General features: G+C 37.5%; 2 protein-coding genes across 2 annotated transcripts; one reads left to right on the forward strand and one right to left on the reverse strand.

Moving 5' to 3' along the window:
* Positions 1 to 6,162: 6,162 nt before the first annotated feature.
* Positions 6,163 to 7,080, forward strand: LOC110882766. Its single transcript, XM_022130704.1, has one exon. The coding sequence runs from the start codon at positions 6,163 to 6,165 to the stop codon at positions 7,078 to 7,080; it is 918 nt and encodes a 305-aa protein (XP_021986396.1).
* Positions 7,081 to 10,683: 3,603 nt separating this feature from the next.
* On the reverse strand, positions 10,684 to 13,660 carry LOC110885871 (malate dehydrogenase 1, mitochondrial). Its single transcript, XM_022133592.2, has 7 exons — positions 13,347 to 13,660; positions 12,690 to 12,863; positions 12,379 to 12,547; positions 12,222 to 12,283; positions 12,004 to 12,128; positions 11,589 to 11,706; positions 10,684 to 11,187 (listed from the first exon to the last, which is right to left on the reverse strand). The coding sequence occupies exons 1-7, from the start codon at positions 13,590 to 13,592 to the stop codon at positions 11,047 to 11,049; spliced, it is 1,035 nt and encodes a 344-aa protein (XP_021989284.1). The 5' UTR covers positions 13,593 to 13,660; the 3' UTR covers positions 10,684 to 11,046.
* Between the last annotated feature and the right edge of the window lie 13,703 nt (positions 13,661 to 27,363).

Here is a 27,363-nt window from a genome sequence, read left to right on the forward strand (position 1 = left end):
CTTTGTTATTCCTGTCAATAAAACATAAGATAATAATAACAAAAATATAAAGTTTAAAGGACAAAACAAAACCGAATAAGGTGGAATTTGTCCTATGTTATAAGTCTAGACTCGAAAGTTTAAATATGTGCAATTGTGTAACTGAGATTAAACACAAAAGGCTAGTGTTTAATTCACTCAGAGTTGGCTCTGATACCAACCTGTCACACCCCGTTTTCCACGTGTCACCGGTGGGCCCGGTGGGGGAGTATCGTGACGTGGTTGGCAACGTAATAGTCAAACAACACAATATAATAATGCACAGCGGAAGCAAATTTAAAATAAGATACAACCGAATTTATTTATTCTAATCAAAGTCACAATATCCGGTGTTTATCCACAGTAGGATCGAAACAAAATATCATTTATGGTTCAACAGACTTCTGGCATCCTAAGCTTGCGAGACTTTTTATTGATGCTTAAGAGACAATCCAGCCAATTTCGCTTAGTACCTGCATTCAGTCTTTTTGGGAAATTACGTCAGTTTACACTGGTAAATACAATCAACCGACTCATTTTGGAAAATGATTAAAAATTGGTTTGGATGCACAAGGCATAAACATTTATTTAACTTGGGAGAATTATTTAATATTATAATCTTGTGAACGAATTACATGTTACTTATGCGTTCAGTAGCCCGGATCTTGTCTGGGTTAAAGATCAATAGACACACCACTTTAAGTGAGTTATACACGGGAGTACGCCTACACCCCGTGCTCAGGTCGTGGCCATCTCGTAAGATGATGCCAGGGATATCCGGGACATGGTCATTAACCCCCCAAAGGCTGTAAAGTAAACAAGACTGTTTAAACGAGCCGATCAAATTATTCAACTACCCACTAAGCGTGGAGATTTGATGCCCGATCAAGCGGTACGCTATGCACCGTAACCCAAGCCCGTATAGGGAAAATAAGTTAAAAGTATTTACCTTTGCAAGTATAAATCCTTAATTGAATAAATTGCAGATAGCTTTTACTGGTTCTCCTAATCTGGAACGAAGGTTTAATATAACCTATTAGAATACTAACGGGTCTTTAATTAAGCTTAAGCTTAGACCGGTCAGTTTTAACGATACGGTTCGTACGCACGATTAAGCGAAGACCGGATAGAATATGATTTAGACCCGACAAGTTTGATGACTTGTTTAATATGGGTTTACCATTCACATTCTGGATTTTGAGATAAAAATGATAACGTTTGACCCGTTTCGGCTAGTTTATGCAAACTAGTTACATAAACCGAACCGAACGCGTATAATGCATAACGGGTAACCGAAAGGGTCGCGAACAGGTTTCCTAAGTTAATACGCTTTAATTATGTTGTGATATCATTATGATATCTTCCATAATGCCCATAACGAGTTTAATCCCTAAATATGCCCCGTAGGGGTATTTCGGTCATTTTAAGGGTTATAAAAGAGACTTATAATACTTCTGAGATACGGGTCAGATTTAATCAGCAAAATTATTAATTTTAACAGACCACAACAGTTGGTGAAGAGTCACATTTCCCAAAATGGCTTTAAACCCAAATTATGCGTTTAATACGCGTATGAAGCCGTTTTAAGCGACGTACGGTTTAAAATACCATTCTGAGTTTTCTGATCAGCAAAACAGGCTCAAAACACTCTATTTATTATTTTAAATCAGTGGCAATTGTATTGGTATCAAACGGATTCGTAAAACTCGTTTTATGGCCTAAAAGGGCATATTCGGTATTAACCGAATTAATGCGATAAGCCTAGCTTAAGATCAGTTTAAAAATAATTTAAAAATCTTCAAAAATCCCAAAATATTATTTGTCATCAGTGGGTAAAAGTTTTGGTACCGAAAATCGGGTTTAGATAGGCTATGCGCTAATCGCGCCGTTTAATTAATAAAAAGCTTATTATTTACGCTAATGCGCATATCTCTTAATCTAGACTTCCGATTGACGTGAAAATTTACGTACATGTTTAATGATCAGTAACTAAGATTATTGTACTTCCACATTTTCAAAATTCTCGTTGTATGGTCATAAGGGCATTATGGTCCAATTTAAGCGATTAACGGGAACGTGTGCATGCATCGGATAATCAACAAAACAAGTACAGAGACTTATACTATCATGCAACCCTACCCTAATGAAGCACTAAGGCATCTTCGAATCAAACTAAAACGGGTCAGAACCGAAGTCAAAGCAAAAGTCAAGGTTTTGCGCCTTTCGGTTCCGAACCGGGTTTAAACAGAAATTTGTCGAGTCGGGCAAGCGTAGACAAGTTTTTATACTTATTACCATGTTATATTAAGGTTAAAACAGGTTACACACCTCTCGGATCATTAATCGTGCATTAAATCGTATTTTGTAATTCTGTTGACTTTTTCGGTCAACGTTTGACCCGACAAACGACCTAGTTAGGTCTGGAATTGGTACTTGCCCTTATAAGGGTTTAATACCCATATAATTACCTATCTAACGGTACGTTTAATTTGACATACGACTGAGCTATCGACACTTAATCACGAAGTCAACCGTTAAGCACGATATATTGACTTTTAAGCTATTTATAAAGCTAGAATTAATTTAGAAGGGTTAGGCAACTTACTAGATGATTAATGGTTGATTAGGAAGGCCCTTGATCTGCTTGTAAGCTCCTCCAATGCTCAGATTGCTTGTAAATGGTGTGAGGAAAGGTTGTGACTTGAAGGTCCTTTATATAGTGGATTAAGACACCATAGATGATTGACAAACAAGTCTAGGACATCCCACAACTTATTGACACATGCCCTAGTGTTCTAGGGGTGTTTTAGGGGCCAATGGTGAAGGATGATCGATCAAAATGGAGTAACATGGCTGTGGCAGACAAGGGATCAAAAAATAAAGTTTCTAACCAGATGTAGCAGTCGCGCAGCGCGACGCCTTAGGACCTCAGGCTCGCGCTACGCGAGCATGTTTAATTCAGCCAAAATTTTTTATTTAATTGCTGTTTGATCCTTGGCTCTTCAAATCTTGTACAGACACTTATAAATTGCCGTATGGACCCTTATAATTGACATATAGGGGCTTTAAAACATATACCCACTTTGTTAAGCCCTCGGGTAACTAAATTGTTACCCGAAAAGGTCTAACTTTCAACGTTTACGCTTTAAACCCTCGCACACGAATTTGATCACAACTTTCTCATACGTTGACGAAACTTTATGAAATTTTAACCGTGCATTCTAGTGAGCATAATTTATTGTTACAAAGCTTTGGGTATGTCAAAAGGTCACTCAGAGGTATAAATTAAACATGTTGACACGTTTAACCCCTGTAGTTTGTAATCTCTCACTTTTAGCTTCGTATGATCCATGATTTATTCGTTTGAAGGTATGAGCACCACGTAGGGTTAATATACATTATATTTATTCACAGTGACACTTAGAATACGTATATTCACATACTTTCCATGTTCGTCAGCTTTAGTCCTTTTATAATATTTCTTTCACATGTTTAATCCTTATGACACGTGTCAACATATTACAGGACGTAGATTTGATTTTCATCAGTTGTGGGGTAACGACGGGTTTGATATCGATGTTGTTAACGCGTCTGGTAGATCCGGGGGTATTCTTAATGTTTGGGATCCAAAAGTGTTTAAAAAATCTTTTTCGGTCAAGCATCGGAATTTCCTAATTCGTGCGGTTGCTTGGTGGAAGACGGAACTGTGCTTAATTGTGTAAACGTTTATGCTCCTCAGAATTTGGGAGAAAAAAGGGCTCTTTGGGATCTGATTAAGGGCGTTCTAACTGTTTTGGAGGGGATGTTGCTTCTCATGGGCGATTTTAATGCGGTTAGGGCCTCGGAGGAGAGAAAAAATTCCCGTTTTAATCACAGATGCGCTTCCAATCTGAATAAGTTTGTGGATAGCCTGGGTTTGTTTGAGTACATCATGAGGGGTAACAAATATACTTGTCTGACGGTTAAGGATAATGAGTTTAAATTGAGCAAGATTGATCGCTTTTTTGTTTGTCAAGGTTTTTTCAATAGGTGGCCAGAAGCGGTTCTCAGAGCCTTACCGAGAGAATGTTCTGATCACTCTCCGCTGCTGCTTTCTCATGTGAAGACAAAGTCTGGTTCCATTCCTTTCCGTTGGTTCAACTCTTAGCTGGATAGGGAAGGGTGCAAAGAGGAGATTATCAAAGTGCTTGAAAATCCTATGTTTGAAGGTACTCCCGAAGTAAAGATTTCGTTGAAGTTTAAGGCACTTAAGGCCGCTCTGAGCTTCTGGTGGATTCGAACTAATAAGACTGAAGGAGAAACTTTAACAGAATTGCAAAAAGACATCGACGGTTTGGAAAAGGTGATGGAAGAAAGGGATTTAGAAGAGGAGGAGATTTGGGTGTGGGAGAAAAGCAAACAGGAGGTTGATTTTCTTAATCAATGCAAGATTAGAGATCTAAAACAAAAGTCTAGGGTCCGATGGGCGATGCATGGGGACGACAACTCTGCTTTTTTCCACGGGATTGTAAACGGGAGAAAATCAAAAAATTCCATTCCGGGTTTAATGGTGGATGGGAACTGGATTACTAAGCCTTCAATTGTCAAGCGAGAGGTGTTAAAGCATTATAGGGGGCTTTTTTCGAAAATGTATCCGAGGAGACCTTTATTACGGTGTGATCTTATTAAACAGGTTCCTCAAGATTGTTCAAATGCTTTGGTAGCGAAATTCACTAGAGAAGAGGTTAAGTTGGCGGTTTTTGATTGCGGGTCTGACCGGGCTCTAGGCCCGGATGGTTTTAATTTTAACTTCATTAAGAGTTTTTGGAGCTATCTTGAAGATGATTTCTTCTCCCTGTTGGATGCTTTCTATGATTCGGGTGTCTTTGGTAAAGGTTGCAGCTCATCCTTTATCACCTTGATCCCTAAGATTAAGAATCTGGTGGGTTTATCCGATTATAGGCCGATTACTTTGGTTGGGGCCATTAGCAAAGTGGTTTCCAAGGTGCTAGCTCTTCGGGTTAAAAAAGTGCTTGGTTATGTGATTTCTGATACGCAATCGGCTTTCCTCAAGGATATATTTATTTTAGATGGGCCTTTGATTCTTAACGAGGTCTATGGGTGGTTAGGCAAACGAAAGAAAAAAGCTTTTATGTTGAAAATTGACTTCGAGAAAGCCTACGATAATGTTAACTGGGGATTTTTAATTGATATGATGGATCAAATGGGTTTTCCAGACAGATGGGGGAGGTGGGTGAAAGGGATCTTGGAGTCCGCAAGGTCCTCGGTGCTAGTTAATGGTTCACCTACTTACGATTTTCAATGCGAGAAAGGCCTTCGTCAGGGAGATCCTCTTTCTCCTTTTCTATTTTTGATCGTTATGGAAGCTTTTACTTGCATTTTGGAGAAGGCTTGCGAAAGTGGTGAGTTCAAAGGCATTGATGATTCGAAGACCGGCTTAAAAATCTCTCACTTATTGTACGCAGATGATGCCTTGATTATTAGGGAATGGTGGGAGGGTAAGATAGAGAATACAGCCAGGCTTTTACGGATCTTTCATATGTGTACCGGTCTGAAAATTAATTTAAAAAAGTCGCATCTTTTTGGAGTTGGAGTTACTAGGGACGAGATAAATGCTATGTCTAATATCCTTGGCTGTAAGGTCGGAGATTTTCCGTTTGATTACTTGGGAATTAAAGTGGGGGCCAACATGAACCGAGTGTGTCATTGGAGTTCGGTTGTTGAGACAGTTAGCTCTCGGTTATCAAAATGGAAAGCGGATAGTCTTTCTATGGGAGGTCGTCTTACTCTCATTAAATCCGTTTTATCCAATCTTCCGATCTATTATTTATCGTTGTACAAAGCCCCGTTTGAAATTGTGGAACAAATAGAGAGGTTGATGAGAAGTTTTCTTTGGGGCGGCTCAAATGGTGTGAACAAAATGCATTGGGTTTCTTGGGATATTGTTACATCTCCGAAATCGGATGGGGGTTTGGGTATTTCAAGATTATCTGATGTGAATATTGCCTTAATTACTAAGTGGGCTTGGAGGTTCAAGAGAGATCCGCATAGCTCTTGGCGGCGTAGATAGAGGCGATTCATGGTGGAAAAGGTAGATGCCGTTTTTTTCCGATAAACAATAGTCAACCCGGCTATTGGAAATCGATGATTACATTAGTGGGCAACTTGAAGCTTGGTGGCAAAGAGATACATAACATCATAAGGGGTTCAGTGGGTTCTGGGACAGAAGTTAGCTTCTGGCATGATATTTGGTATGGTACGACTACTTTATGTCAGCGTTGGCCCTGTCTTTTCTCTCTGGAAAAAAATAAAAGATGCACGGTTCGGGACAGATTACAGGATCGTAATGGGATGCTCTCCTTCGTGGACAATTGGCGTTGCGGTCTTTCTACTGTCGAGGAGTTATCGGAGTATAGAGATTTGCAAGAAATGGTTCCTAAATGCTCTTTTTCGGGTGGCAAGGATAGCTGGGTCTGGAATGCCGATTCGAGTAACAGTTTTTCAGTGCAGAATGTTAAAAAGATCCTCATCAATGACCGTAATGTTAGGAGAGTCCATAATATGGTTTGGACCGGGTGGGTTCCGTTAAAGGTGAATATTCATGCTTGGAGACTCGAAATGGATCGCCTTCCGACCAAGAAAAACCTTCGCAGAAGAAAAATTAACGTGGGAGATGGCTCGTGTGTTCTTTGTCGGTCGGTAGAGGAGTCGGCCTTGCACCTTTTCACCGGGTGCATTGTGTCGAGTGGTGTGTGGCAAGGGATAGAAAAATGGTGTCGTTTGGGTCCGATCTTCCTTTTTGATATCAAAGACATCTTTTCCTTGCCTTCGACGATTCCAGGTACTAATACGAAGAAGAAAATTATTAGAGGGATTGTGATGACGACTTGTTGGGTCATTTGGAAGTCTCGTAACAAGGCGGTTTTCGAAGATGCCAAGCCTCGGGTTTGTGATATGATTGCATGCATCAAATCTTGGTCTTATTTGTGGTTTCATAGTAGTTCTAAAGTCGATAACATTAGTTGGAAGGATTGGTGTAGATACCCAATGTATATGTTGTAATTGTTTGTTTTGACGGTTCTCTTTTTGGTGGGCTTTGCCGTTTTCTAATGATATTTAACGTTCAAAAAAAAGAGAGTGATTCTCTCTAATTTGTTGAAAAGTTTCTGTTTTACATGTGTGATCTTTTTTATCATCTCATTATAGACCCATAAGTCACTTTTATGCTCACACAAATACAAATGGAAAAGTAAATTAATCTTGTAATAAGAAAAGTTAGATGCATTTAAATTGAGTTTAAATAGAGAATTAAAGTTATTGCGTGCAATTCATGACATAAGTTACTCTTTTGAGTAGTAGCAACTTCCTATTGAGCAGTAGTAACCATGCACAACATAAACGAGTTACTACTACTCTCGAGCAGTATCAACTACTACTCTCGAGCAGTATCAACTTTAGTAACCCGCAACTTAGTAGTAGCCAGGGGCGGACCTGCCATAGAAGCATAGATAACCCCCCGCTACCCCTCAACTTTTTTTGCCAGAAGTGCAAAGTTTTTCTTTTTCGTCGTTTTTTTGTATTCCGCTATCCATGAAAAAATATAATGCTACTCCTCCTTAGACCATGGATAGAATTTAAAAGAGAGTATGATGAGTGAAGAACTATTTTGGATGTTTTTTCTGTGGCTGAGTATGCAGATATTAGGGTTAAACAAAAAGATGGGCTGGTTATGTATTTTCTTATGATCAGGGCTTCTCAAAATTGAAGCCAACTACCCAACTCAACATAATTATATTTATGTATTTATTTCATGGGTCAGATATACTATGAAGTTTATTTAGGTAACAAGGATAGGATGTAATTTTGACTATCAGTTGAGTAATTAAGCGTTTGGATTAAATAAATAGAATTGAACAAAAACAAGGAGACGTGTGAGATTTTTAATGGGTAAACCTCTTCTTTACCATTTTTCAAGTATCAGATTAACCTAGGGGTGCAAACGAACCGAGCTACTCGAGCTCGGCTCGAAAAAAAGCTCGAACGAGCCGAGCTTAAACGAGCTCGAGTCCGAGCTTAATAACAAGCTCGTTTAGTAAACGAGCCCGAGCTTCGCTTATCGAGCTCGAGCCAGCTCGCGAGCCTAATCGAGCTTTCTGTTTATATATGTTTTATTAATATATTAAACATATATTTATATAATAATAATTACCAATTATATAAATATAAAAAATAACTAAATTATATGTATAATAATAATTATAATTAATATAAATTAATTAATAAATACTAAACAAGTCGAGCCCGAGCCGAGCTCGAGCTTGAAAAATTACCTTCGAGCCGAGCTCGAGCTTTAGAAATAAAGCTTGAATCGAGCCGAGCTCGAGCTCGAGCTTTCAGATGTTAAACGAGCTCGAGCCTGGTCGAGCTCAAGCTCGGCTAGTTTGCACCCCTAGATTAAAGAATAAGAAGGTGTTGTCAAATTGATATTATTTGAAATTGTTTATTATAAGTATAATTGTTACTAATACCTAATTATATATTTTAGATAAGTCAAAAGTAAATAAGTAATATCTAAATAAACAATAACACATGTATTAGTATTAAGTTGTTAAGGAATTTTTTATTATTTTATATTAATTAATTATTAATAATAATAGTGAATTGAATTGGAGAATGTCATGTGACCTTAAGTAGACTCTTTTATTAGTATCAGAATGACATGTGGCATTAAGTAGACTTGTATTAAATAGGTTGAATAAATAAAATATCTTACGCAAGTAAAAGATAATAAATATCATACAAAAATTGCTTAAAACCACCCATAATCAAGAAAATGTCAAAGTTTTTTATTTGAAATTTAGAGAAAAATGCAATAATTTTGAAATAAATTTACACATATCAATAGGCCAATATGTAACGGATAATTATTGCTAATTATTATTAAATACATAAGTTATAACTTACAATTTAAACAACTTGAATTATAAATAACTTGAAATGGAACACTAACATGAATAATATGCTAGTACTTCTAAATGTTAAGCATCATCTTAAGCATAGATTTCATTAACGGTTTTCACTTTAATATAATATTTTCTTTTCATTTGTGTTTTTTTGACAAGAAAACTAAAGTTTAAACATTTTTTGAAATCACTACAAAATTTTTATACTTTGAAGTTTAACGACTTTATTTCTTTGGTTTTTTTTTCTTTCGGTTGTTATACATAGTGTTATTATCGTAATGAACCAAACCGATATCGATCGGAATTGAATTCATGTCGAATTGCACAGGGAATTTCAGTAATTATTACTTCAAATTATATATTTGTTATTGTTAATAACTAAAGCAAATCAGATATGTCCCCTTAGTTTATCCCACTGATCAAATGTAAACTCAAGATGCTATATGAATATCCTCTACAATAATTAGAAATAACTTAATTATTATTGATCATAAATTAAAATATAAGTTAAGGATTATGTAAAATTTAATTTAAATACTCATTTAATTATTTATCAATTTAATTTTTATACTCATTTAATTAAAATATAAGTTAAGGATTATATAAAATCTAATTAATTGTCGAACGTCAAAACTTCATATTGGCATCTTGATTCAAATCATATGTCGCCTGGTACGACTCGCTAGTAGACTCACCACCCAAAAAACAATTGGCATCCCAAAAAGTCATTGCTAGCTAAGATAACTTGCATATAGAGAGAATTGAATAGATAGATATACATAGAAATTGAAGAAGCTTATAATCATTCATACAATACGTTTGAACGGAATATTATGTCCGGTCAAATAATTGGCGCCGGAATTGACAAATAATATGTCTAGTCAAATACTTGACAAGCATAACAAGGAATATTACGTCAAATCAAATAACTACATGCGGATAGAGGAATCTTACATCGAATCAAATAATTCGTTGAAATACAAAAATAATAATAATTTATACAAATATATAAGACTCGTATAGACGTATAAGCCCATTGAAAACACATATGCGAGACACACAAATCTTGTTTCGTTACCTTTTATATGACTCGTATATGGGGTGTCAAAATAAGATTTTGGTATATCTTTGCTACCCTTTGTAGTTTATACGACTCATATAGGATGTAAAAATAAGATTTTTGGTGCATCTTTATGAGCCCCTAGGTAAAACGTTTGTACCGTACTCTACCTCGGAGTATAGGACTTAAGTAAAACGCTTGCACCGTACGCTACCTTGGAGTATGGGAGTAAATCAGTGTTTATACAAGAGTCATCGGCTATATCACCCCCCCCCCCCCCCCAACTCTCAATGATGCACTCGACCACTCGTGATCACAAGTGTGAGCCTGAATATAGGTGCACTCGGTTTTTCACCAGTTTCAGTTTCACTCAACAAAAGTCAAAACCGTTTTTAAGTCGAAACTAATTGATTCGGTTGCAAACCGGTTTTACACTTTTACTGCTCTGGTTGTTTCGGTTCAGTTTAAACTGGTTCATTACTTAGTTCGCCTCCATCCCGGTTTCAACATAGGGTGTTTAAGACCTACATGTTCAATCGATTCCATAGAGTTATAACCTGGTTTGGTTTCCCAAACCGCTTTTTCCCAACTCTAAGCATGAATATATCGTTAAAACAAAAACAAAATAATTGTTGATTTGCATTTACAAATAAGCAAATGTTTTATTTCGATATAATCTGCACTCTGAGGATTTGAGAGATCGTGGGAAAAAAGAGTGGGGAATTATTAACAAACAGTGGTCATGGGTTCTTAAAACCTGTTACCAAACAGCCATTGTTTACTTGTGAACATTAAAAATGCCCAGAGTATACAATAATAATAATCTAACACTCTTCTGGATTTTGCAAAGGGAATGTAGGCAGCATCTGCTTCCCTTTTTTTCTTATTGGGCAGGTAAATAAGCTGTAAGCCTAATGCCTCCTGGATAACAAACACTCAAGCAACAACAAAAAAGTTTTAGGTCCAAAACTGTGAAACTTTGAACTAAATGGCAGACGGTTTTGTTCAACTCTTGTTGGCGAACGCAATTCCCTTCTCAATAGATGACTTTAGCTCAGGCAAAAGGGCTTCCAAACCTTGTTTCTCATAGTCTGAAAGCGATCCCAAGCCTAGGACTTCCTCTACACCATTCTTGCCAAGTCTCACCTGTATAACAATTACTTAATCATTTAACTGCAAATTTCGGTTGGTAATTATGTTTTATTACATAGTTAAAACATAAAAAAGTGGGTTGCGTATATTATCAGCGAAAAGTGGATGTAAAATTGCATATTCTTTTTGTTCATCCTTTTAAGAGGAACGCCCAGTTAAGTGAAAAGCACATGATAGCGTGTGGTTTTCATTGTTTTATAAGACGGATTTTTTATAAACTAAAAGGAAGTTAAAAGCCGAAGCGTTTGAGCAATAAGTGCCTTTTAACACTCAAAAGTTTTGCAATGACCACAAGAAATAAAAAAAAAATCAGTGAAGAAGTGTTTTAACAAATTAATCAAGCAATGCAAAGGGAAATGTAAAGGTATAAAAGTGATAGCGACTAATGGAAGTACCTTAGAGGCAAAGAAAGGTAGTTCAGTAACGGTTGATTGCACAAATGAGCACTCCACAACATCTGGGACTCCATTAAGTCCCTTCAAACAAGCATCAGCAAATATAGCTCCAGCATAACTGCATAAACAAACAAACAAACAAAAATCAACACTTAATGGAAACATGTATTGTCAATTAATCATCCAAAAACGGAAAGAGCCAAGAAAAAAATGCAACATGACATTGATAACAGCTACTAAGAGCAAAAAAAAGATTTTTTTTGTGCTGCAAGAGATGATAAAAGAATAAAGCCTCACTGTTTATATTAATAACACAAATTGGTCAGTGGACCCGTAAACAAGCTAGGGTAAGTGGTTTTACTGAACCAAACAAAACAAGCAATGAAGAGAAATGAGAGCATCGGTTACGACTTACGCCATGGAAAGTGTAGCGGAACCCTTTCCAGCCTTAGCCTCCACAACCTCCGTTCCACCATCTTGAGTTCTTTTTGTTAAAGCAACTATCTCTTCATCTGATAAGTTATTTGCTTGTGGTGTGGCCTTCATTTAGAAGCAATCATCAGTACCATAAACCACCATTATCGAAACAGACACTTTAAGCAACCAAACGTATAAAAGTATCCAAAATAATACCTGAGAAAACAAAGGTAGAATGGTGATACCAGCGTGACCACCAACAACAGGCACATTCACACCTGAACATATGAATTACCAAATTAAATAACTAAGACAACAAGAAAATAAAATCCATCATTTGATATATGAAAGAATTAGGAAGTGAGTAATATACCAGAAACCGGAACCTTTGCCTTTCCAGCATAGAAAGTTTTCGCCCTGACAACATCAAGTGTGGTCACACCAAACAGCCTTTTCTCATCATAGGTACCCGCTTTCTTGAAGACCTCAGCAGCAATAGGTACAGTAGAGTTGACCGGGTTGCTGATCATGTTAACAAGCGCCTGATGAATAACAAACATTACAACCATTAGCAGATAAAAACAATCAATCAAACAACTACATGTTAAAAACTTAAAACACAACATGAAATTCATATCTTAATTTATTCTTCAAATTGCACAAACAAGATAGGTGAGTACTCACATGAGGGCAATACTTGGCAATAGCTGTGCACAAACCCTTAACAATGCCAGCATTGATGTTGAAAAGATCATCACGAGTCATACCCGGCTTCCTCGGTACACCAGCCGGAATAATAACAACATCAGCACCTTCCAATGCCTTTCCCAAATTCTCATCACCCATGTAACCAACCACCTATGTAATAAATTAAAACATTAAACCGCCAATCAATTAAAAAATTAAAAACTAACTGCATACATCTCACTTCACTAATACACTGCTTAAAATAGATTTTTGTTAGCCAAATTGCATCATTATTCTATAAACAAATCACAATCCGGTTTTCAAGTCACAAAATTAGAGTACCTAAACACCTACATACAGCTGTATAACGGTTCTACTAAATTAAAAATCGTTAGCACCAATGGATAAATATATATATATACACATATATGTATATATAGTCATATAACAGCATTAAAATCAAGGCGGTGTAAACGAGGATATATCGATCTGATTACTTATAACACAAAACTAAACTAAATTCAACCACATAATAGACGAAAATACAAGATCAGAAACCCTAGAGGTGAGATGTGAACCAAATCAACAAAATTAATCACAACAAACAGTATATAATGATAACAATTTGAAACGAACGGTAAACAATTAGATAACCTCAGATCTGGTGTTGATGTGGCTGACGTCAGCAGCGACACCAGGAGTACCGGCGATATCGTAAAGAGAGAGGCTAGAAACGAGAGGGTTTAGTTTCATGAGGAGAGAGAGCGGTTGTCCGATGCCGCCGGCGGCACCTAAGATGGCGACCTTGCGCTCCGGAGCGGACTCCGATGAGTAGCTCCGGCGGAGAACGGTGGAGGATTTAAGTGAAGATTGGATGGATCTCAACATAGTTGTCCTCATTGTTGCTCTGTGGTTGCAGGGTTTTTTCTAGAGAGAGAGAGTGAATGTTAATGGAGGATATTGAAAATGAGCCACTACTGTTGGTTTTTAAGCTACTTGAGAGAAAAGTAGTTGAGAAAGTTGCAATAATGGTCCTTCGTTTATTATTTGATATTCATTTTTGTATATCTACCAAAAAGTTATAAAATTGTATAGAACTGGTTAACGTAAGAGCATTCATATTAGAGCCTTTATATAATTTAGTGGAAATAATAAAAATTTTACCATGTTGGAATTTTTATAATAGATAAAATTTTATAAATACTAAATTGCACCTTTATATTTAGAGGTTTATATCTAGTTTTTTATATAGTTATTGCAAGTGTGTAGGAAAAAGAAAAAAAATAATAAAACAAGGGGTTGTTTGTTTAGCTCTTAATGGGACTCTTAATGGTTCAGTCATCTTATTGGTTCAGTACTTAATGGCTCAGAATGTTTTGCGAGCAGATGTCTGAATGGTTCAGACATTTGCCTCTATAAGGTTAAGCATTATACTGAGTCTGAATGGTTAAGACCAATAATAATCTGAGTTGGTCATATATTTGCCTCTGAACGATTAAGCATTATACTGAGTTTTAATGGTTCAAGACCTTTTACTAGTTTATCACTTAACCATTCAAAAGTTTCCAAACAACCCCTAAGTGTTTGTAACTAAGAGATTTAGATAGATAGTTGGATGTAAGGGGTTTTTGTAAAATAAACATAATTTATAGAAAAATATATTTTTTTAGTTAAATTATAAAGATCGAGATGAAGGCTCAAATACAAGAGCATTCACATTAACTTCTCTATCTCCATCCGCATAGTTACACTAAAATTTACTATATATTTTCTTTTTTTAATTAAATAGTATTTTTTTTATATCTTTAACATTACTTTTTCTTATCTCTTCCACTCACAACCACTTTCAAATATAATATTAAAAAATAAAAGCGTGGAAACAGTGTCTCTTCAAATATACAGATGAACAGTAAAATTTTATATTTCCTCCAATCACAACCACTTTCTAAAACATATAGAACTCGCTTACATATATATATTAGTGTTATAAACATAATTATTATTATTATTATCTGTATTTAAGCTTAGAACCTATTAGATGTATGTGTGTGTTATGAAACGTTTTTAGATAAACGGGTATGTCGGTTAGTAGAGGATACAAAACATGACGGTTATTCCCGCCAATCCTAACTGCCAACATAACCGTTTTTGTAATATGTATATATATGGGTTACCGGCAATCTTTGCTTGGTACCAAGACAATTCCTTCATATAAGATTGTCCATTGTTTACTCATTTATTTTTTGTGTTAATATCGATCAAATGGATTCACATGATTCCGCTGCAAACACTTATGATATGCATCAAAGTGGTATCAGAGCTAGTATTTCAATAAGCGACAATCTCAGGCCAACATCTTCAATGATGCCATGCGCCCACTGTTCAGAAGAAAGACGAGATCGCAGAAGGATGGAACGTCGCTTTACTACTGCAATATGCCTGGTCATCAAATATCTCCATGTCAAGAAAAAGAAAAAGATGAAGAGAATCAATTACTACGTCAAGCAGTTAACGCTGGAATTCAAGAAGGGTCTACGAAAGACAACAATCATCAAGTTGAAGAACGACTGGAGTTCATTCTAGATGGAACCGATGGAGGATATTGGTCCGATATGTGGTATGTTAGCAAATCTCTCAAACGTCATTTCTGTAATAACATAGACATGTTTAAAAGAATCAAAAATATGTCTCATGTTGAAACTAAGACTGGGGAAAACCATTTCTTCTTTATACGAGGCGTTAGGGTAGTAGATGTTGTGTCCGGATCTGAAAAGATACGTATTCAAAGTGTATTATACACTACGTACATTGACAGAAACATATTAAGTTATGATCAGTTAATTACTCAGGGGTATACGGTAAAATTTATGGGAGATAAGTGCAAATTATACCCAACTTTCAGTGTTCCCATAAACAATAAAAGGAATAGCCATTCCGGGATGACAAGAGAAGAAGAAATGGGTGAATTAGAAAAGCAAAGTGTGATAGATAAAGGGCATGAACATGAGAAGTTTAAGACAGATTTTCTGAATGATTACTTTGAGAAATTAAACATATCTGCAAGTGAACCGGATTGGAATATTCTAATCTTACAAGCAATGAAGTTCAATGATTTTAATGATTGTAAAGCCCTGTTGGATATGCTTGATGATGTTGAGTATTTTATGAAATACAAACATTATCTTGAAATCACATTTGAGAAGATGATAGAATGGTTCCTTAAAGTTAAATTAGAAATACAATCAAGACCGCTGCCTGCTGTGATTTCAAACAATCGGAGAGTATGTTTGTTGGATCTCTATATGGCTGTAAAGAGAGAAGGTGGTCACCGGCATGTTACTGAAAGTGGTACGTGGGCTATGATAGCAAAAGACACGGGTTTCGAATTTGAAGATGGTGAATACATGCGGTTGATTTATGCAATGTATCTGGACATACTTGTATACTACTACAAGTTCAAAATAACACAAGAAATGGCAAACCGAAAGGAGGATGAGAAGACAGAAGATCCCAGAGAATGCAGGAGTGACGGAGATAATGAAGTGATTAAAAACAAAGTTCTAACAGAGGCTGTAGAGTGTTCTTCGAGTGAAGGTGCAGCAGAGAAGGAAGTCTGCCATTATGCTTTATATGCAGGTCAAACAGGTGGAGTTGGCTGGTTACAAGGAAACTCCAAAACGATACAAGATGTGACTGCAGATCATTATGTCTTCTATGGAGGAAGTGACTGGCATGGTCTCAAGAAACTTCAAAGGAAAAGGTTCGACTTCTCAAGGGCAAAGAAAGCTGTTAATGAAGCAAACATCAGTGTACTCAAGAACTCCCATAAACCGAATTATGTTTAGGGGAGAGTATTAGTGTTATAAACATAATTATTATTATTATCTGTATTTAAGCTTAGAACCTATTAGATGTATGTGTGTGTTATGAAACGTTTTTAGATAAACGGGTATGTCGGTTAGTAGAGGATACAAAACATGACGGTTATTCCCGCCAATCCTAACTGCCAACATAACCGTTTTTGTAATATGTATATATATGGGTTACCGGCAATCTTTGCTTGGTACCAAGACAATTCCTTCATATAAGATTGTCCATTGTTTACTCATTTATTTTTCGTGTTAATATCGATCAAATGGATTCACATGATTCCGCTGCAAACACTTATGATATGCATCAATATATATAAAGAACATGCTATGAATGTTTTAAAAACTACATAGGAATTTTATATTTGTTGTGATTGAGATGAAATAGAAAATTTTATATAGTTTACTTTTTATTATTTGTCACAAATTTCTTCTTATAATTGATTTTATATTGAATGTGGTCCGTTATTATAAAATAGAAAATTTTATATAGTTCACTTTTTATTAATTTGGAATTTGTATATTAAATTAAATGATGATAAGTTATATGCATGAATGTATAAAAATGATAGACGATTATATGTGTTACTAAAGATTGAATCCTCGTTTAAGAGACATACTCATGTGTAGGTTTAACCGAACTAATTTAGCAAAACACGAGTTTTTTTGATAAAAAGGAAATAGATTGATTGGATTATCCCAAGTTACTACTTAAATTTGTATCTGATAACCTAATTGGTTGGTTTGGAATGTAAGGAATTAAGATTAGTTAATACAAAACAAAAAGAAAGTTCAACTAAATAGATTTAGTTCTTTTAAATTGATAACTCATGAACAATTTATACTCGATAGGCGTGGGTAATGGTAACACTTCGTATATTCGATATTTCGATTCTTTCACCTAAACGCATCTCATATAAACATCTACCTAGTTATCTAACATGGTTTTAACATATCGTTATAATTGAAAGAATACTCTTGACTAATGACCAAATTCTCTAAGTACAATACCAAATAATAATAGTTCAAGGACTGATTCTGCTAGTTGCTAAAAGAATTGGGGAGGTAATATAAAGCCAACTCAACGATGGCCGATGGCGATGGGTATTGTGAATTTGTGATTCCCGATGTTATTTTCCCTACCATCGTTTTCCATTTATTTATTCAGCAACGGCATATTCACAAGTAAATTATTTTTGTAATATTTTAATTGTTTTCAGATTTGTTATACTATTATTTTATGGATTAGAATCAGATAAATAAGCAAATTAAATAATAAAAGAAGAAGGATTTTAGTTCACTGATTTTAAATTTGTAGGGTTGATATTAGTTTTAGATTATACGGAGTGAGGAGTTTGGAAAGGAGGTGTGATGCGACATGTGGACGGCGCGTTAGTATGCGTCAGAAAAGTGACATGGTGAAAAAAACGGAAGAGTGGGATGAGGCGTAAAAGGGTGCCGTTATTTGACCGTGACACACATTTTTTATTATTATTTCATATTTAAAAATTATATATAATCTATTAAGTTAAAAAAATTAAAACTAATTAAATAAATAACATTAATTAAAAAAACCATTTCATAATTAAAAAAAAAATACCGAAAAAAAAAAACAAAACAAACGAAAGTAATAAAAATGAAAGAAAAACTAAGTGCCTGTTTGGCAACATCTGAATGGTTAAGTGCTGAACCAGTAAGAGGTCTGAACCATTAAATGCTAAACCAGTAAGAGGTCTGAACCATTAAGAGCTTGTATAATGTTTAACCGTTCAGAGGCAAATGTCTGACCAATTCAGATTAGAGGTCTTAACCATTCAGACTCTGTATAAATCTTAACCATTCAGAGGCAAATGTCTGAACCATTCAGACATCTGCTCGTGAAACAAATAGTCTGAACCATTAAGTGCTAAACCATTAAGATCATCCTTAAGAGGTAAACAAACAGCCCCTAAGTACGATAGTTTGTCAAGATTTCTTGCTTCGCTTTCTCATGCATTTCTTTTTCTTCGAGTCCAAGGTGATCGGTTTTAATAGCGAGGAATTTCATATCCGCTTGCTTTTCCCTCGCCAAGTCCTTCTCGTTTTTCAAATTTACTTTTCGTTCAAAAAGCTCGAGAGCATTTTCTTTATGGGCATTTCTTTCTTTTTGGATGCTATTGAACAAAACTATGTGTTCATTTAGGTCAGCCAAACCGGGGGGTGTTCCCTACCCGAAGTATGTGTTTTTTGCGTCCTCTTTTTTGATTTATCTCTACCAAGTGGGCGTTCCACTTCAACATCGTTGTCGCTTAAATTTATCTCATACTCGGTACGAACACCCAAGCGATTAATTGAGGAATTAGTTTTAGACCTTTTGGACGATGATTGTCCCTCTAAAGGTACTCGTGACCATTTTGAGGAGTGCTTCGCAACATCCCATCAATGAATAAATTTAAAGGTCGCCCCTTTCTTTCCTTCCGAATACAAGTTCATCGCACGCATCAACAAGTCGGCGTCGGTTTCGCCGCTCTTTCCGTTGTTCTTTAGGTTGTTATAGTGGCCGTTGAAAGGCGGTCATGGCTTGATTTATTTCATGCCACTTTGACGAAAGGCTATCATTTTCTGATAGTAATCTCGTCCCAACGTTTGGTGATAAAGGTCGTTTATTCGATTCCAAAAATAGTCACTATGTTGGTTGGTGCCTATTAAAAAATATATATACACTTTAAATATCAAAAAAAAGAAAACATAACTTTTTAAACATATCTATTTTTTACAATAAATATAAAATAAATTATACCTAGAAGCGAGTTCTCTTGAATAGAAAACCAAACTTTCGTCAACAACACTTCTTCGTCATTTGTCCATGGATATACATGATTGTCCATGGATATACATGACGATCCTCTTTTGCTTTTTCTTTCTCGACTTCGGTTTTCTTCCTATGGTTTCGTTTTTTTGCATAGATGATTCTGGTGTAGGTTGAGTTTCGAGTACGGATTCAGGTGTAGGGGGCGTTTGGGATAGAGGAGTGAGCGGTTGTTGTTGACCTTGCATCTGCGGAAATAACAAAGGTAGGTTCTCAAGAAGATGCTCGTATGCCATTATATTTGGATCGAACATACGGGGTTGAGTCGGTTGAAACAGTTGAGGCGAAGTAGTGTTCGGTGTTTCGCCTACACCCTAAGGGGTTGTTCGGATCGAATGTGTGGTTGTGTGGATGCATATTTTTTATAAAAAGTAGAGAGGTTTTATATATTTTAGAGTTGGGTAGAAGAGAGTGTGGTTTAAAATTGTGGAATAGATTGAGTTTTATAAAATGAGTAAATTATGATTTTAGGAAAAATGTCACATAAATATAACCAATTTTGCCCACGGTTCCAATTAAGTAATCCAAACATTTTTTATCTCTCTAAAATGATTAAATTTTAATTTTGAATAGTGTTTTAAAATGATTAAACTTTAATTTTGTGTTCTAATAGTGTGTAATTACCAAGTCATCATATTTCAATATTTTTCTCCTATTTTTTAGTGTAGCCTTATTTGAAGAGTGCGAGGAAACGTTTGATTTAGTGTAGCCTTATTTGAAGAATTTTCGTCAATGTGTAGGTAAAATCAATCGCATTTTGGACCAAGTTAACTCAAAGTGGCGTGTTATTTTCAATGAGGTTTGCAAATTTCATAAGTCTACAACGTGATGATGACTAACGGTCACGACTTAACAGAGGCGCAAAGGATTGCCCAGACCTGGCGTGAATACCAAATTAGATTCAACTGAATATTTTCTTACATCGAACATTGGCAATTGAAAGTGGGAAAGAATCGATGCCTTGTTCTCACATAGAACTCACTATAAATAAGGATTACAAATACCTATTCTATATTTTGACAGGATATTTACATTCAAAACTAACAAACATACTAATTTACTAAATCATTTACAATGATTCTAATACACCCCCATAGTCGAAACGGGAGGTTTACGAATGCTGAGACTGGAACGGAAGTCATCAAAGAGGACTTTAGGTAAGCCTTTAGTAAAGATATATGCAATCTGATGGCGCGAAGGGACATGAAGAACTTGAACTTGTCCTTTAGCAACTTTTTCCATAACGAAGTGAATATCCATTTCTATATGTTTAGTTCGCTGATGCTAAATTGGGTTCCTGGTGAGATAGATTGCACTTACATAATCACAATAGACAATAGTGGCATGAGTCGGAGGTGTATGCAACTCAAGAAGAAGAAACCTTAGCCAACATACTTCTAAGACAACATTGGCAACACCTCTGTATTCTACTTCTACACCGGAACGTGACAACGTAGGTTGTCTCTTGGAGGACCATGAGAGAAGATTATCCCCCATATAAACACAGTAACCAGAGGTTGATCGTCTTGTATCGGGGAAACCTCCCCAATCGGCGTCGGTGTAGGATATTGAGGAGGTGGTTGGAGATGAGGTGATATGCAGCCCAAATGAAAGGGTACCCATGATGTATCGATGGATCCTTCTGAGAGCATTCACGTTAGCCGCTGTAAGTGCATGCATGTGAATGCATACCTGTTGAACCGCATAAGAGATGTCGAGTCTAGTGAAGGTAAGGTAATGTAATGCACCCACAAGACGTCGATATTTTGTAGAATCAGTTAATGGCGCACCCGAAGTGGCACTCAGTTTTTGTTGTGTGTCAACAGGCGTAGCGGCAGGATTGCATGCGGTTAACTCCGCACGTTCTAAAATTTCCAATGTATACTTTACTTGTGAAAAGAAAGTGACTTAGGATAATGGTTAACCGAAATACCATGAAAGTAACTAATGGGACCTATGGCGAATTCGTTTGATAGGAGAGCTAAGAAACGGTCTCGAAGGGCATTAGTGGAAGTTACCAGTAGAATATTATCCAGATACAATAGTATGAAGGCCATGTGAGTGCCTTCTTTGAATATAAATAGAGAATAGTCGCACTGACTATGGCGAAACCCCATGGAAAGAATATATAATCAACAAACCTTTGATACCAATCCCGTGGGGCTTGTTTGAGCCCATAGATAGACTTTTTCAAGGAGCATACATGATTTGGAAAATGAGGGTCCCGAAACCCCATCGGTTGATGAATGAAGATAGTTTCATCAAGATTACCATGTAGAAAAGCATTTTTTACGTCAACTTAGTGGATTGGCCATGAGCAAGAGACCGCAATGCTTAACACCATATGAATAGTAGCAGGTTTGACAAACGGACTAAAGGTTTCCCCGCAATCTACACCTATTTGTTGAGGACGACCGTCACACACTAGTCGGGCTTTATACCTTTCAAGCGATCCATCGGCATGCTTTTTGTGACTAAAAATCCACATACTCTGAACGATGTTCATCCCAGGAGTTTTTGGTACACGTTCCTGTCATACCCCAACCGATGGCGGAAACATCAGGGCGCGGCACTAGGCGAACCAGATTGCTCAAGAGATCCATAACAACTAATTGTTACCAATATTTTTAAACGTTAATTGTCCCATACCAATCAACAAACATTCAACAAGTAATTATTACAGATAACGAGTTCCTCTCGAACAAAACAAGTCCGACAACCTAGATTTTCTATTTGTGTAGTTTCTAGACTACCTATCTTGATTCATCACAGCATAGCAAAGCATAGCATCCTATCAACCTGTCACATACATTAAAATAAAGTTAATACATAAGATGTAAAGGTGAGTATACAAGTTTGCATAGCATATAGTAGAGTAAGCGTTTACGCATAACCAGCATGTAACACGTAATGGGCGATGCAAGTAACTATCACACCTATGTTCACACTTAACCACGAGACTGCATTGTAGAGTATGTGCGACACATGTTCAACGAACACGTGAAGTAAAAAGATGTGATCCCTAGCAACCCCTGTCCACGACAGGTGCTGAGTCCAAACTATAGTACTATCGTTGCTAGAGGCGGTATAGTGTAACATTATCTAGCATAGTACCAGCATTCAAAGTACACGTATAGCATGCGGGAACGGTTAGCGTTAAAAGTGTTTGTGTTGTGTGATGTTGTGTTTTGATATAGTGAACGTATGTAACACCTAAAAGTGCGTTAAAAGAAAATGGGTTCGAGTATACTCACAGTGTGTGTTTAACAAATAAACACAGCCTTGATTGGATTGAAGGGAGCGTGTTAGAGTTTAGCCTGAGCATAGAACAGTAGTGTAAGCATTGAACAGTGCGTAAAACAGAGTGTCGGATGTGATGAGTGTTGAATGGTGATCCGGTCGAATGAGTATAACCCATCCGAGCGGATGACCATTCGAACGAATGGCCATTCGAATGAGCTGTGGGTGTTTGTAAATTGTTTTGAAAATTTAAAGTTTCCGTTGTAGCGTTTAAACAATGTAAAGTATAGATGTCAAGTCATCTAGTCAGATGGTCATCCGGACGGATGGCCATTTGATCGGATGGCTATTCGATTGAGAAGTCGGTAGTTTGAAATTTTTCGTAAAGTTTTCTAAGTAAAAAGTTTTGAAGTTTAGGAGACGGATTGACGACGTGTCAAACAACAGAAAAACATACCAATATCAGTTCATTCGATAGGATGGGAATCACCCTATTCGGCCAGCTGTACTGTTCATGGTGAAGTTTCGTGTTCAACCCGTAAATCGGTCATCTCTCCGGTGGGAATCCGTTTTTAAGCCGGCTCTCAACTAAGAAACGAGTAGAGAGTCTGAATGAGTCTAGATTCCATCGGTTTTGTGTAGATAGTTGAAGAAAAGTTTGAAAATAGAAGAAAAGTGTGGAAATCTTGTTGAGATTATGGTAAAAAGTGTGGAAATTCTTTAGATCTGAACCAAACTTTATGAGATGATGTCACACAACAGTTTGCATAAGCAACTGAGGGAGAACCACCTTCAAGGAGTCCAAATCAGGCAATTTCGAGAAGAGAGCTAGTGTTTATGTGTGATTTTAATGGAGAAGATGATGTAGAAGTGTTTGGTGATGATGATTGTACAAAATTTGAGGAGAAATACTTACAAAATTGCCTTGAATCGAGAGAAAAGCGTCTGAGAGTGACTGGAGTGCAGGTGGTCGGATGAGAGTGTCAAATCAGTGAAAGGGACGTGTACGGCAGTATTTATAGAGGGTGAGAGAGTGCAAGTCGGTGGAGAGGTGGCGTGTTCGGTCAGATGGCGCCTGGTCGGATGGCCATCCGAGCGGATGGTCATCCGGACGGAGGTCCATCCGATCGATTATCCATTCGATTGGTTGAGTTGCGTTTTGTTGGTTTTCTAACTTTCTTTTCGTGTGTTAAGCATTGCGTTGCGTTTAAGCGAGTTGCGAGTAAGCGTTTGAGCGTGTAAGCGTTGTGTTGATACCACATAACATTTAAACAATTAATCACACAAATAACAAACATAACAACTAAAATGCATAAAAGTAAATCCGCGTTTCGGGTTTGCGTTGCGATAGCGTTGTGATAGCGTTTAGTATAAACATGCGATGCGATATGTCGTAATAATGCGTTGTAAACAGCGTTTCAATGCGATAACTGCGTTTTGAATAAGCGTTGTAAAGTGCGTTGTAATATGCGTTTGAAAACATGGTTTGAAATAGTTAACCCATAGCGATAATCGATATCTCGAGAGTACAAGCAATTAAGCAGGAAATGACAGATACAAGTAATGACCCGGAAAGTTGGGTTGTTACAGCCTCCCCTACTTTAGGGAATTTCGTCCCAAAATTAAGGCGCATGCGTAACAAAGTGTTGTGGATATTTAGCTTTCATATCACTTTCGAGTTCCCAAGTGAACTCGGCGCCGCGTTTGCCTTCCCGGCGAACCTTCACTATAGGAATGCGAGAGCGTCGGAGTTTCTTGGTCTCTCGGTCCATGATTTCTACTAGCTTTTCCATAAAGTGTAGAGTTTCGTTAACTTGCAAATCATCGAGAGGGACATGCAGGTTTTCTTCAGCTTGACACTTTTTGAGGTTCGAGACGTGGAAAGTCGGATGTACGTTGCTGAGTTCCTCTGGTAATTCGAGTCGGTAGGCCACTTTGCCAATTCTTTCCAGAATCTTAAAGGGACCAACGTATCGTGGCGCTAGCTTTCCTTTCTTGCCGAATTGGATCACCCCCTTCCAAGGTGAAACCTTTAGGAGTACGTGATTACTAACTTCAAACTCAAGGGGCTTGCGGCGTTTATCGGCGTAACTCTTTTGACGACTCCGAGCTTTCAAGAGATTGTCTCGTATTTGGAGGATCTTGTCAGTCGTTTCTTGTAATAACTCAGGACCGGTAATTTGTGCGTCCCCGATCTCGTGCTATACAATAGGCGATTGACATTTTCTTCCATACAATGCCTCAAAGGGTGCCATTTGAATACTAGCATGATAACTGTTGTTGTACGAGAATTTAACTAAAGGTAAATACGAATCCCAATTACCACCAAAATCTATAACGCACGAACGAAGCATGTCTTCAAGGGTGCGGATCGTGCGCTCAGTCTGACCGTCGGTCTGGGGATGGAATGTGGTACCGGGATTAAGAGTAGTACCGAGAGCGGATTGGAATGTCTCCTAGAGATGCGAAGTAAATCGACCATCGCGGTCAGAGATGATGTCACGAGGTGTCCCATGTCGACAAATGACTTCGTTGGTATAGATTCGTGCTAATCGTTCAACCTTGTAGTCTTCTCGTATCGGTAAAAAGTGGGCGGATTTCGTAAGAAGATCAACGATAACCCAAATGATATCGTGACCTGATGTCGTGCGAGGAAGTTTCGTAATGAAGTCCATAGCTATACTCTCCCATTTCCACATCGGGATTTCAGGTTGTTCGAGTAAGCTAGAGGGTCGTTGATGTTCAGCCTTAACTTTCGAGCAAGTTAGGCATTTCGAAACTTAGAGGGCGATATCTTTCTTCATTCCTGGCCACCAATACCTGGCACGGAGGTCCTGGTACATTTTGTCGGCACAGGGATGAATGGAATATCGTGATTTGTGGGCTTCAGTCAGCAAAATCTCTCGGAGATTGTTGCGACTAGATATCCAGATGCGATCGAGATAGTGAAAGATACCATTCGGTTTATTCACTAGTTAATTTTCGGTTCCAAGAATTCGTTCTTCCTTCAAAGTGCGTTCGGAAAACAGGCGTGTTGAGCGTCGCGAATGAGGGCTTCGAGGTCGTGTTGGGCTTGAATGTTACGAACACTAGTCAAATAGCTTCGTCGACTAAGAGTATCAGCAACGACGTTTGCTTTGCCTGGGTGGAAGCGTATCTCACAGTCGTAGTCGTTGAGAAGTTCGACCCATCTGCGTTGGCGCATATTCAGTTCTTTCTGATTCAAGATGTGTTGTAGGCTCTTATGGTCGGTGAAGACCATACAGTTGGTACCATAAAGGTAGTGTCGCCAAATCTTTAATGCAAAAACAACTGCACCGAGTTCGAGATCGTGGGTTGTGTAGTTTTTCTCGTGAACCTTAAGCTGGCGAGACGCATACGCGATAACCTTGTCTCGTTGCATCAGAACACAACCAAGACCGAGGTTAGAGGCATCGCAATAAACAACAAAATCGTCGTTTCCATCGGGTAGCGCGAGTACGGGAGCGTCGCAAAGCATACGCTTAAGAGTTTAAAAGGCATCCTCTTGTTCGGTTCCCCAAACAAAAGTCTTGTCCTTATGCGTTAGAGAGGTGAGAGGAACGGCGATTTTAGAGAAATCAACAATAAATCAACGCTAATAACCCGCCAATCCAAGAAGAACGAACTTCGGACAGGGTTTTCGGCGTAATCCAACTCTTAACTGCTTCAATCTTTGCGGGGTTGACGTGAATACCTTGACTGTTGACGATGTGACCAAGGAATTGAACCTCCTCGAGCCAAAATTCACACTTGGAGAACTTGGCGTAGAGGCGATTTCCTTGGAGAAGCTCGAGAACTAAACGAAGATGTTGCGCATGTTCAACTTTCGACTTCGAATAGATAAGGATATCATCGATAAACACGATGACGAAGCGATCAAGAAAGGGTTTACACACGCGATTCATTATATCCATGAAAACCGTGGGTGCGTTGGTAAGACCAAAGGGCATGACCACGAATTCGTAATGGCCATAACGGGTATGAAAAGTGGTTTTAGGGATATCTTCCTCCTGAATCCATAGTTGATGATAACCAGAACGTAAATCAATTTTAGAAAAACACGTAGCGCCTTGTAGTTGATCAAATAAATCCTCGATTTGAGGTAAGGGGTAGCGATTCTTGATTGTAAGCTTGTTGAGTTCCCTATAATCGATGCACATTCGGAACGATCCATCCTTCTTTTTCGCGAAAAGGACAGGTGCACCCCATGGAGATGTGCTAGGGTGTATGAAGCCTTTATCAAGTAATTCCTGGAGTTGACTAGAAAGTTCACGCATTTCGGACGGTGTGAGGTGATAAGGGGCTTTAGGCACATGATTAGCTCCAGGAATGAGGTCGATACGAAAGTTGATATCCCGAGTCGGGGGTAGATCGGGTAAATCGTCAGGAAAGACATTAGGAAAATCACAAACCACAAGCACCTTTTCCATCGGCTTCTTTTCCTTCTCCGCTACTATGATGTGTGCTAGGAAAGTCATGTATTCCTTTCGTAGATACTTGCTTGCTTGAATGCACGACATAAGTTTCAATTCTTTCGAAGATACTTCGCCATAGACACAGAGTTGATCACCTTTTGAAAGAGAGAAACGAATCATCTTTTCGAAACAGACAATTTCAGCATGATTTTCATGAAGAAAATCCATGCCTACTATGATATCGAAACTATCAAGTTGCATCCGAATGAGATCGATCA

The sequence above is a fragment of the Helianthus annuus genome, chromosome 10 (assembly GCF_002127325.2).
Source record: "Helianthus annuus cultivar XRQ/B chromosome 10, HanXRQr2.0-SUNRISE, whole genome shotgun sequence".
Classification (NCBI taxonomy): domain Eukaryota; kingdom Viridiplantae; phylum Streptophyta; class Magnoliopsida; order Asterales; family Asteraceae; genus Helianthus; species Helianthus annuus.

What these genes read in the sequence shown, in the direction of transcription:
- LOC110882766 (XM_022130704.1), top strand. Translation starts at nt 6,163, where the DNA reads ATGATTACATTAGTGGGCAACTTGAAGCTTGGTGGCAAAGAGATACAT.
- LOC110885871 (XM_022133592.2), bottom strand. Translation starts at nt 13,592, where the DNA reads ATGAGGACAACTATGTTGAGATCCATCCAATCTTCACTTAAATCCTCC. An exon ending in TTGCCAAGTATTGCCCTCAT is followed by an intron (nt 12,548 to 12,689) that starts GTGAGTACTCAC and finishes GTTATTCATCAG; the next exon opens with GCGCTTGTTAACATGATCAG. An exon ending in TTCTACCTTTGTTTTCTCAG is followed by an intron (nt 12,129 to 12,221) that starts GTATTATTTTGG and finishes TTCTAAATGAAG; the next exon opens with GCCACACCACAAGCAAATAA.